We start from the raw sequence: 12,998 nt of genomic DNA on the forward strand, positions 1-12,998 counted from the left end.
AAAGTCAATTATCTGATATGAATATAGCTCATAGGTGGCGGCAGATCTGGGTTTTTCTGGAACACAGCCTGTTTCCATTACTAACCTTGACTCTATTTTCTTTTGATAGTCTTTGCATGGCACATTTCCCCTTTTTTCCTCCTTTTACGCTATCTGCTTCTTTTAAATAATTCATTTCTGCTTCTTTATATTTAAAATATGTCTCTTGTAAACAGCACATAGTGGTTCCTCTTTTATTATTTTAGCCCGACAATCTTTGCTTTCAATCATACAATTAAAGTCATTTACATTTAATGTAATTACTGATATAATTGAGTTAAAGTTCATAATATTGTTCTTTGTTCTCCATCTATTCAACCTGTTCTTTGTTATTTTCTTCACTTAATATTATATCACAGAATGTCCCATGTGTTTACCTTGACATTATGCATTTTGTTTTTAGTGGCTCCTCATCGTTTTGATGTTTCACATCTTACTGCATCATTAGTTATCATTTTGTTGTTTCAATAACTTTTGTTGTTACAGATAATTCTGCACCAAACATCTTTATATACACAAATTTCTACTTCATGCATATTTTCTTAAGGTGTACTTTTTAGGGTGTGTTTTCTTAGGGTATGGAATCACGGGTTCAAGGAATAGAAACATCCTTATAATTCTTGATTCAATTTGATATAATTCTTGTCACCTTGCTTTTCCTAAATAATTATTCTAATTTATAAGCTTATTAGCAGTATGTAGCTGTAGTGGTTTCAACAGCCTTGCCAGCATTATGAGTTCCTTTTTTAAAATAAAAAGTTGTTGTATAAAAAAGAATGGAAAGGAATCAGAATTGTGATTACCAATGTCATTGATGTGGGTACATAAACAGAAAGGGGAAAAGTCATTTACAAATGTCATTTTTACTATAAGCTGGACTAAAATTTCTAACTCTTCTTCAACTATTTTGCACACACTTGGGGGCTTTGGCAATAAACCCCTCTATATCACTTAGTAAAATAAGTGATACCTTTATGCTGTCTTTTGAAAGTTTTTCATGTCCACAAATAATCTCTTAATTTATATCTTCCTACTGGTACAGTTATTAATACTTTCAATTATTTATGACATAATATGTGCACTGGCACATACATTTTATTTGATAAAACTAATAAAACTATAAATAAGTAAGTTCACAAATAAAACCAAAACAGGTTTATAGAATCAGAAGGCAGTTTAGGGAGAAAGGAGACCAACTGAAAATATGCTTAAAAGCAGAATGAACACATGCTTCTAAGTAACATTTAAACCTTAGTGTGAATAATCTCAAAATACAGTGGCTGCATCACTAAATTTAATGAATATCTTTCCTCAGGTGGGTGATAGTGCTGAGGAACAGTGGAAAGGAACTCAAAATTGTAATTACTTTGCAGAGCACTTGAGGAGACATTATCTCATTTGAGCATAAGTACCCTGTAAGGCACATATTTCTACTTTTTTTTTTTTTTGTATAGGAGTAAATTGGGATTCCCTAGAGGTGAAAGGATTTACCTAAGTTCACATAACTGATAACTGGCAGGCAGGTGACTTAAGTTTACATTTTTGTTTCTTAAGCCTGTGACCTCTCCACTATGCTTAAGGATTGCTGTCAACGCTTGTTATTAAAATCTTCATCTACCACAGAGTTATTAGAAAAGCTTAATGAAAATAACCATATTGAAGATGAAAACTTTTCCAAAGGATACAGCCAAGAGATTTATTATAACATAATCTAAACTGGTATAAAATTCAGAAGATCCTATTATTTGAAAGTGCTTCAGAAACTCAGTGAAAACTTACTTCCTTGACATTACAGCCCTATGATCTGGACGTAGGAGTTCAGAGTCATAGAAAAACACACACACAAATAATAGCAGAACCTAAAATCATAGCATAGCAACAATGTCATTCATAATCAGCATCCCTCAGGCTCTTCCAAATACACTAAAAATCTAGGCTGCTTTATTGGAAAAATTTGACAGGTAATATTGTATAAATTTAAGGTAGCATGTTTCTTTAATCCTATATAATAAAAGCCTAATATGCTAAGTGTCCAGTCGTCCAGTCGTCTGTTCAACCAATCAAAGTGTAACATGTTAATGATGTGCTAAGGTCGCTCAACTGCTCGCTATGATGTGCACTGATCACCAGGGGCAGATGCTCCAAACAGTAGGCTAGCTGGCTGCTGGGGTCTGGCCAATTGGGACTGAGCAAGACCAGCCAGACACACCCTGGAGCCCTCCCGCCATACCTCCCTGGCTGGCCACCTTCCACATCCCTCCCCAGCCCAGATTGTGCACCGGTGGGGTCCCTCGGCCTGGCCTGCACCCTCTTGCAATCCGGGACCCCTCAGGGGATGTCGGAGAGCTGGTTTCGTTTTGACGCAATCGCACAGGCTAGGCCAAGGGACCCCACTGGTGCACAAATTTGTGCACCGGGCCTCTAGTATACTTATATACTGTAGTATGGTTGCTGATGTAATATTTATCACATTACATACTTATAGTACAATATTATTGTCTATGTTCATTAAATCTCTATGGCTATTGTTGTACTCATTATAGATTTGTACCTTTAGACACCATCACTCTTATTCCTCACCCATCAATCTCCTGGTTACCACCATTTTATTGTCTGAAAAATCTAGTTTTAGAAATAAAATTTAAAAAACTATACAGTACTGTGAATCTTCATTGTAGAAGATGGAAACTATAAATTGGCTTTAAACAAACAAATATATTATTTTGGGCTACTTGTTTTCCCCTAAAATTGCATCTTAAGTCTTTATTCAATTTATAAACAAATATTAACTAACCTATTACTAAAAGTAGAACTATTTCATCAAATTACGCTTTGAGTGAATACCTTTAAGCTGTCTTTTGAAAGTCTTTCATGTCACAAATAATCTCTTAATTTATATCATCCTACTGGTTCAGAAAGTAGTAGAGTTAATACTTTTAATTATTTTCAATCCTGTTATCATTAAACAAAGCTGAATTTGAATTAAGTGTGGATCATATTCTGTCATTATTTTATCATCTTCCTCTAGTAAATTGATATTAATACTTTTTAAAAACTTATACTTAAAGAAAATAGAACTGGTAGAGAGCATGAAGTATTTTATAAAATTATGTGGTGACTCTTAAGAGTATGTATATAGAACCAAATAATTCTGACCCTTCCTTGCTTTTCCTGTCTAATGTCTTAGTTCCATATGCCAGGGTAGTAAAATGAGCCCTCCACCCCCTTTTTACTCTATCAGCTCACAGCTGTAAGCAATCAATCTAATTCAGCCAAAGTCACATTTCTCTCCCCATCAACACTTCCACATCTAAAGTCTGTTTCTAGGAACAAAACGATATGTTTATGTGAAAAAATAAAGATAGAGTGATCTTTTATTTCTCTGCAGGAGGTGTTTGGTTACCAGACCCAGAGTCTTCGCAGAGCCGTCTGCCTTATAGCATCGGTGCTGACTTGTGGGGTCCTTATGCTGGTGTTGTACTGGAGGCCCCAGTGGAGAGTGTGGGCCACTTGCATCCCGTGCCCCTTGCAAGAAGCAGATACTGTTCTGCTAAGGACAACTGTGGGTACCTTATTGTGTTGCATTTGTGGCACAACCAGTGACTGGCTAGCACTTCAAAGGGGAGAGCTTTCTTCATTTAAAGAATTTTCCTGTCCCAAAATAGGAGATGGCAAAACCACCTTTGCAATCTATTTGACATCTCTTATTTTAACCCAGGAATGAAGGCCATTTCTTGCATGTCAGACTGGGGAAATTTCTACCATGTCAGGATAGTTGGCAATGCTCTTAGCAATTACATGAACAGTGGCTGCCAGTGTTACAGCTCTTAGAAACATAACAAGGGAATGATCGTTCAGTCTTTCAAAAGTATGTATTCTGAGGGAAATTAGACATTTAAACATGTAGATGTGCTTTTGAGGTAGCCAGAAACTATTTTCTGAATAGAAGGTTTTCTTGAAAAGTCTATTTTTCTCTTTATTCTCCAGCACAGTGGTTCTCACATTTTAGTGCAAGTCAGAATCACCTGGAGGGCTCTTTAAAACACAGACTGTTGGCCTTAACACCAGAAGTTCTGATTCAGTAGGTGTTGGGTGGGACCGAAAATTTGCATTTCTAGCAACTTCCAAGATAATGTTGATGCTCTTGTCTGTGGTCCAAACTTTGGGAAACACTGGTCTGGCACTTGGCAGGGATTTGGTTGATTGAGTGCCGTACTGAATAACAGTTGAGAATTTCACAGGCTGGATTGTCATATCTAGGATGAATTTCAAAGATATATCAGGAAGAAAGTGATCTGCCTCTACTTATCCACACTGAAGTTTCCTGTAAGCAAAAACCCGGAAGAACCCCTTGTAGCTGACCGCCACTCTGTCATAAACCATGCCATTTTGAAACCAGAATTAAAAGTAAGTGATTTTAAGATTGCATTGTTATGGCAAGTTTTTTCCAAAAGAAGTAATGTAAGTGTCTATTATATGAAGGTTTGAATATCCCATGGCTGGATTGGGAATTATAGCTATCTATTCACAAAAGGGAGGGCTGTGTGGGGACCTTCATTAAACAAGCCTCCCCTTCCCTGATAAGCTTGACTTTGTGAATGACGTATTTCCTATCACATTTGTCATTGCAGCTACGATGTATCCAAGTGCAGAAAATTAGGTATGTTTGGGACAACTTGGAGAAGAGATTTCAGAAAGTGGGGTAAGTCTGACTTCTTGGTTCTGCATCAGAATATAAGGGAAGAACACTGATTTGTTGCATGCCATGAACTGAAGTGTGGTTCCTGTCCTGACCGCATCCTAGGTTGCTGGAAGACAGCCACTCCTGCTATGACATCCATCATATGTTCGGCCTGGGTCTGACCCATGAAGAGCGGGAGGTCAGGTAAGGTTTGCAGTGCCCCCTGAGAGAATGCTGCCAGCAGAAAGTGTAATATCAAATGGCGTGTGCTCAGTGAATTGTTGGCATAATGCTTCGTCAACTTCATATAATCCCAGCTCATTTGCTGGTATCAGAAGAGATATTCTAAATTGTTCACATCATGGGCAAACTTATTAAAAAGAAACGACTAAAAGAACCATGCAATCCAATAACATTTGATCCTTTCTTTCAGGATTGTACAATAGTTTTCTCTGTGTTGTCTTTTTAATTTTTTTCTCAAAAACGTTTTGAGTCATTTCATAAACAACAGCTTCTTAATCCTCCCATCCTCAGAGAGACAAAGACAGTATTATGATTGCATTTTACTTTAAAGAACAGCCCTTGGAGATGAGGATTTTGTTTGCTCAGTTGGTTGGTGCTACTGTATTTGCAGCACCTGGGACAGTGTCTGATTCATGATAGGAGCTCGACAGATATTTGTGGAATGAATGAATGAATACATGAATGCATTCATGGATCTATTAACAAAATGCCTCTAATATGCCAGGCAGTTTGCAAGACACTAGGGATATCAAAACAAATAAGACTTAGTCATCATCCCAGGGACATTTACTGACTAGAGAAAAAGAATAGTTGTACGATTGTGAGAATGATATCTCTAGTAGCACAAAGGTTAAGAATAATGGCAGTAGCATAGGAAATGCTTATGCTATGCATTAACTCACTGTGCTCTAGAATCCTCACTTTCCTCATCTATAAATTGAAGTAGAAAATCCTGGTGAATCTGCAAGAAAACCACTGCAAGCCTTCCCCAAAATTTTAATAAGCAGCTTCATTTCTTGCCCAATTTTAGGGACATTATCTGCCTGACCTTCTTTGTGGTCAGGCAGAAACACTAATTCTAAAGCCATGAAGACATTTGGTGCTTAAAATACAGGTCCTTGAACTCCACTCCCACAATTCTGATTTAGTAGGTAGAAGTAGTGATAAGAGAAGAAACTGCTTACTTATCAGGCACCCTCATAATTCTTATGCACCTCAAGTCTGAGAATTGCTCATCTATTGTTTGTAAGTTTTCTCTTTGATTGAACACTATGAAAAAATGAAGCAAGCATCTAGACTATGACAATATTGCAAAATGCCTTTAAAATGGTATCATTACATGAGATTTCAGATGCAATGGTTAATATATTGAGTACAAAAAGTTTTCAAACTCATTAAAACATATTGATTTAATAGCATTAAGCACAAGACTTTAAAAGATTGATCTAGGGCATTTAGGAAATCTAGTTGATAAATGTAGATATATTGTAGAGAAAACCATTTCTGCAGGAAAGATTTCCATCAGTGCAGCCACCTCACACGTCCCTATTTATCAAGCCCAGGCTTTGATAAACATCATACATAATTAAATTTAAATCTGCTCCACACAATAAAGAACTTGACAATCTAATAAACAAGACAGAGTACAGTTTTCCAAATACAAAGAATTGAGGAGATAATCTACTTATAAACATATAGGCACATTTTATTTTATGGGCTTATCTCTTTGGAGGGTAATGGCAATAAATAGAATATGGAACATTTTATCCCTATTTTTCCCCTCATTTTTTTAGTGTAAAACTAACCTTTTAAAAAATAAATCTGACTGGTTGAGTGATATCAATTTCCTTGGGCTTGCTTGCATGAAAAGTAAGGGCATGATATGAGAAATAAAGGAAGAGAAATACCCAAAAATCTTGGATGATGAAAATCCACAGTCTAAATTTAGTCTCTTATTTAGCCTTCCAAGTAGCCAAGAAAGGAGAGAAAATACACAGATTTACATAGTTCTCACTTTTAAGTAGCAAAAAATAAATCAGGGCATGAAAAGAGATACCTTTACCATGGAGAGAATTTGTCAAAGGGCATCAGAATGAAAGCAAGATTATTCCAGGAGGTTTCATGCTCCTAGCTTCACTCATTCATGAACTCAATGCAAGTTTTCTTCTTGGAATTGGTCCTCAACAGGTCCATGGACACTTGAGTTAATTCTCTTATCTCATGGAAACAGGGCTCTATGGGAAGAACAAGTCTACTCACTTCCCATCCATCTCATAGTCTTCCTATTAGGACAGTTTTTAAATTGAGCATCTCTTCATTTTCTCTTTACTCAGCCCATGCCTCCTCTTGTCTCCTTTGTTTAATCTCCTAAAAAGACAAGGGGAACTTTCTGGCAGTGGAGATAGCAGACACCTCCTAATGGCATTAGCTCCAAACAATTTACCTTCTTGGTAACCCAGCTCTCTGAAGGGAAAAAAGCTTTGATGGGTAGAGTTTGCCAATTTCTGTAATGGAACTACTCTCACCATGGCTGATTTCCATCCAATGGTGTGACATCTCTGAATGTGGAGTGGAAAAGAGATGCTTACCTTAGGCTCAGTGGTTCTTCAGGGCCAAACTTAATTTTCAACATTTGTCACACCATTGAGCAAAAAGGCATGCCTGTTAGTACCAGAGGAAAGCAATTCTATTAATGCTCAGCCCCAAGCTGGTGGAAGCTTTCCAGGAGAAGAGAGATTATTGAAACAGAGAGAAAGAAGAATCAAGAGGGAGGCAGGAGAGAGAAAGGGATTAGGGTTGCTTTGAGACCCTACTCTTTTACTCCTCAGGTTTGTGGGTAGTAAAAGTCAGAACAGAAATCATGCTTTTATACCATGACTTTTATCCTCTTCACAAGCTCTGTTCCTAGAAAACATTCCAATTATAGACACTCATGCTTAGGAAGGAAGTGTTGGTTGGAGTAGAGGAGAGAGGCAATGTTTAACATTTAGTTAGAAGTTAATAAAGTAGTTAAAATATTATAGTTTTCATAGGGTATTTAGTACAAATTGAATGAGCCACTCAGATCCACATTCTCTTTTAGATAAATTGTATTTGTCACATCCTTGGTTCTATGGGTATGAGTACATTCAAGATATAAAATCATTTAACCTCAATGCCTTGTTCAGAGCAAAGGACTATGGTGACACCAGTAAGCCTAAGGGTTGGGTAACCCTGGGGAGATCCTTCCTGGGTTTTCTCAGCCCCCATTTCCACCCCTTGCTCTCCTGGTCTTCTGCTTTCCAGACCCTCATGTGTGGGAATTTTTAAAAACTCTATAAATCTGCTTCCTAAAAACTCCAGAGTTCACAGAGTGTGTGATGGCATGGCATTAATTGCTTCGAAAACTACAAGTCTCCCATTCTATTGGTGGCTTATCAAAATGGAAGCAGAGCAGTCATATGTAGCTTGAGAAAAGCTCACCAATTCTAACACAGTCCTTCTCTGGTCAAGACCACTCTAGTCTTCACCAAATGGAGCCTAAAGCATCTAACACACAACATATTCTCAGCAATTATCATATAATAAAAGGCTAATATGCAAATCAACTGAACAACCGATTGTTATGACACACACTGACCACCAGGTGGCAGATGCTCAATGCAGGAGCTGCCCCTGGTGGTCAGTGTGCTTCCACAGGGGGAGCTCCACTCAGCCAGAAGCCAGGCTCACGGCTGGCGAGCATAGTGGTGATGGCAGGAGCCTCTCCCACCTCTGCAGCAGTGCTAAGGATGTTCGACTGACGGACATCCCCTGAGGACTCCCGGATTGTGAGAGGGTGCAGCCCAGGCTGAGGGACCCTCCTGCCCCTGAGTGCATGAATTTCTTGCACTAGGCCTCTAGTTTGGCTAATAAATTGATAAATGAATGAATGGATGTACGCATGATCAAATTAAAAAAAACACAGACCATCTCCAAAAGAAATGATTTCTATTTATTTACATTTTGATTTTCATAAATAAATAGATTGTAGTAGATTTACTAATATCTTACGATTGTAGAAAGTCTAGCTTACAGCTGGTGCAGAAAATCTCTCCATAACTTCCCTGTTAAAAATTCTTCAATCTCTTTTGGAGAGGGAATCTTCTATCTCCAAACCAACTATTCCTATAATGACTAGTTCTGAATATTAGGCAAGTCTACTTAGTTGCATTCAGCCTATTTAGTATTGCAAGGCCCCCTGGAATAATTCTCTGGCCTCTTTTCCCTGGCAGCTCATCAGATTTTAAAGTCAGGGCATATAATCTGCTTTGTTCCTTGGAATTTTCCTCGGGGGACCCAGCTTCAAGCCTCATGTTCCTTTGCTCAGCCATTGGTCATTGTCCCTGAAAGTTCTGTTTGGCTTGTGCTGAGACTGAGATGAGCACACAATCCCTAAACACACAATATTTTTGGCAAGAGATACTGGAAAAGATGAAGCAGCAAGGGGCATTCCAACAAGGCCCAGATAAGCCCTAAAGAGGGTAATCTTCAGCAAGTTTAATCCTCTGGATCTCAGTCCTCATGGTTGCTAAGCTTCTCTCCCTTACTAGTAACATCAGAGACCATCTCACCACATAGGGAAAGCTGAAGTGCATCGGGCCGTGGGCCTGTTCCTCTCTGAATTGACTTTCCCCAGCCTGTGTGCTGCTGTAGTTCTGCAAACTGGGTTTTTAGCCCTACTAGGGGAGAGTATTCTAGACATGGGTCACAGAGGTCCTCACTGATTAAGTTCAACATTTAGAGAACATTCTCTGTGTCAGACACTGCTCCTAGATGCTAGAAAAACAGAGTTGAAAAAGCTCTATCCATGCCATCAAAGAGTGTTTAGGAAATTTAAGGGAAAGGCGTGTAACTATATGTAACAACAATTCAAGGAAGTAATGCTATTATTAAGAAAAAAAAAAGGCTTTTTTGGAGTAGGGAAGACTTCAATTGGTCATGTCCTAGGCACTTATGCTAAATGTTTTATGTATTTATTTCACCTGTTATTGATAGCAATTTTATTAGGCCTGTATTATCAAACCCATTTCACCCATAGGGAATCAAGGCTCACCTCTCATTCACCTAGTCATTCATTCAACAAAACATTCTTGAATGCAGAATATGTATTCCACCCTAGTGTATGCATTCAGGATCAGTCAGCGTCCTCTAGAAGCTATATTGCAGTGGATATACAGTCTACAGTTTGCATACTCATTAATATGTAAAAAAAGTAATATGTAATTTTAGATTATCAAATGCACCTTAAAGAAAAATGAGATAGGTTGAGGAGATATAGAGAATCTGACTGGGGGTTGAGGTAGCTGTTTTAACAAGAATTATTAGGGAAGGCTCTAATAAGGAGGTGTTATCTGAACAGAAACCTGAATGAAATGAGAAAGTGAGCCATGCAAAGATGTGGGGAAAACTCATTTCATGAGCAGGAAGCAAGTACAAAGTCTTAGCTGGATTCAAACCCAGGTCTGTTTTATCTCAAAATTTTCAGCCACTAGGCTCTATTGCCAGATTTGGCTCTCAAAGGCTGGGAAGGCTTTTACAAAGTGAAGAATGTGGAGAAGGCATTCTAAGCAGAGAGAAGACCAAGTTCAGCAATCCCGAGGAGCTCTGATCCTTGGGCTAAAACAGGTTATTTCCGTGAATCCTGGAAAAAAAAAATCCTTAGCACCAAAATCACTTCAGTCTCTTTCCAGTGTGAGGTTCAGGGACTTGTGAGGTCAAACAGCAGCACATGCAGTTCTACCTCTCTGCTTCCCAACATCTGTGAACCTCAGTGTTTTCATGGCACGGAGCCTGAAGGCCTTGGATTGAGTCCTCTCTGACCATTGCAAGTAATAATTTTACTTGGAGCAACAAGGCTTATAAGTCAGACAAACGTGGGCTTACTTCCTCTTAGACTTCAGTGGTTCTCAACCTTCTGGCCCTTTAAATACAGTTCCTCATGTTGTGACCCAGCCATAAAATTATGTTCGTTGCTACTTCATAACTGTAATGTTGCTACTGTTATGAATCGTAATGTAAATATCTGATATGCAGGATGGTCTTAGGCGACCCCTGTGAAAGGGTCGTTTGACTGCCAAAGGGGTCGCGACCCACAGGTTGAGAACCGCTGCTTTAGACCAAAGATCCACTCTGCAGATTTTGACCCCTGGTCCTTTCGGAGGCAGAGTGAGAAGTGGAGTCACAGAGACCATGCTGTGAAGCGAAGCATGGCTCTGCTTCTTTCTAACTCTGGTAGTCCGGAAAAACTATTTAGTTTTTCTGAACTTCATTTATCTTTAAATAAAGATGATAATCTAAAATCTCATGGGATAATGTGGTGATTAAAGGAGGTAATGTATAAAAGGCTAACTGCGGCCCTAACCGGTTTGGCTCAGTGGATAGAGCATCGGCCTGTGGACTGAAGGTCCCAGGTTCGATTCCGGTCAAGGGCATGTAGCTTGGTTGCGGGCAGAACCCCAGTAGGAGGTGTGCAAGAGGCAGCTGATCGATGTTTCTAACTCTCTATCCTTCTCCCTTCCTCTCTGTAATAAATCAATAAAATATATTTTAAAAAGACTAACTGTGGTTTCTGAACTGTCATCTCTGCTCAAAAGTCACACTGCCATTATTTATGTTATATTTATGCACCTTTGACAAAACATGCACTCTCCATGGTTTCTCCCTTTGGAAAAATGGGGATATTAGCCCTTTCCTCTGGACTATTGTGAGGATCAAATGGGAGAATCTTTTGTAAGAGCTTTATAAATTATAAAATGCTGTGCAAACACGAGGGCTTCTTGTTGTAATGTACATATGTTTGGAATTGCAAGATGTTAGTCATGAAGACCATATATGATCTTCATTTGTGGCTCGTTCATCCATGTATTTTTTGAGTTCATACACTAAGGGCCTGTGGTAGGTGCTGGAGAGAACAAGGTAAGACAGACATGATCCCTAACATCAAGAGTAATCTAGAATGCCTGAACATTCCAGGGACATCTTCATGTCTGTGGTGTTTTTGTGTGTGTGGGTTTGTTTTGTTTATTTGTGTGAGAGTGTGTGTGTGTGTTTAGCTGATTTTATAATCAATTTATTTTAAAAATCAACTCAAAATAATTTTATAATTTCATTTGGCTCTTGAGCTTTTCTGTACTTAAGATATTTTTTAACCCAGGAAAACAGCTTTGCTCATTATGCATTGACTTTCATTTTAAAAATACACTAGTATTTTTAGGATTTACACATTCATTTGTAATTGAAAGCACAAGATCCAAAAAAAAAAAAAAGATAGAGAAGTGACTTCTGCTCAGTTTGGTCTGTATTCACTTATTCATGAGTTTGGAAATATGATGCTAATCGAAGACCAATCTCCTACAGGAGACTCGTGTGTGGGCCCAATGCCATTGAGGTGGAAATTCAACCCATATGGAAGCTGCTTATTAAACAGGTAAATATCTTTTGCTTTCTTTTTTGAAAAACAAACAAAAAAACTCTCAGCATTTACTTTTTTTTTAACATATAGATGTGAATGTTTTTGAAGGAGTTGGTTCACAATTGTGGAGGCTTGCAAACCTGAAATCTGTAGGGCAGGAGGCAGTCTGGAAGTTGAGAGAAGAGTTGATGTCACTGTCTTGCCTTTGAAATGTGTAGGGCAACTGGTAGGCTGGAAATTCAGGAGGATTTCTATATTGCAATCTTAAGGCAGAATTCCTTCTCCTCTGGAAAATCTGTTTTTGCTCTTAAGGTTTTCAACCCATGTTATGAAGGGCAATCTCATATACTTAAAGTCAACTGATTGTAAAGGTTAATCACATCTGCAAAATACCTTCACAGCAACATCTGGTCTAAGGCCTGACCAAACTGAGCACTACATCTTAGCCACGTTTACACATAAAATGAACCATCACAATAAACCTTTTTTTTCCTTTAAAAACAAGTTATTTTGGCTGTCTTGCCAAACATTCAACTCTCTCTTCTTATCCCATCTTTTACTTTTTATTTTCTACTACTCAGGGGAATCTTAAGCAACACACAGGTATTTTGATGTGAAAAATCTATTTTCATGCAAATTCCTTTTGTTATTACCCCATTGCCTTTAGTCTATGCCTTTCTTACCTATTGAGGTTTCCTATTTTAAAAAAAATATTTTTTAAAATATATATTGTTGTTCCAGGATTTCTAGTTGGTCCCTTTCAATAATCACTTGTTTTAAATTCAAATCTATTTTAAAACATCTCTTCCCAGTCTGAGGGAA

General features: G+C 38.2%; 1 protein-coding gene across 1 annotated transcript in view; it reads left to right on the forward strand.

The window, feature by feature from the left end:
* The window catches only part of ATP13A5 (ATPase type 13A5), a 102,973-nt gene that overhangs the window by 7,728 nt on the left and 82,247 nt on the right, over positions 1 to 12,998 (forward strand). The window contains exons 2-6 of the mRNA XM_006762012.2: positions 3,428 to 3,601; positions 4,300 to 4,446; positions 4,671 to 4,741; positions 4,844 to 4,924; positions 12,122 to 12,191. Coding sequence (XP_006762075.1) covers positions 3,428 to 3,601; positions 4,300 to 4,446; positions 4,671 to 4,741; positions 4,844 to 4,924; positions 12,122 to 12,191 — 543 coding nt within the window. The remainder of the gene's footprint in view (positions 1 to 3,427; positions 3,602 to 4,299; positions 4,447 to 4,670; positions 4,742 to 4,843; positions 4,925 to 12,121; positions 12,192 to 12,998) is intronic.

The sequence above is a fragment of the Myotis davidii genome, unplaced genomic scaffold, assembly GCF_000327345.1.
Source record: "Myotis davidii unplaced genomic scaffold, ASM32734v1 scaffold557, whole genome shotgun sequence".
NCBI lineage: Eukaryota > Metazoa > Chordata > Mammalia > Chiroptera > Vespertilionidae > Myotis > Myotis davidii.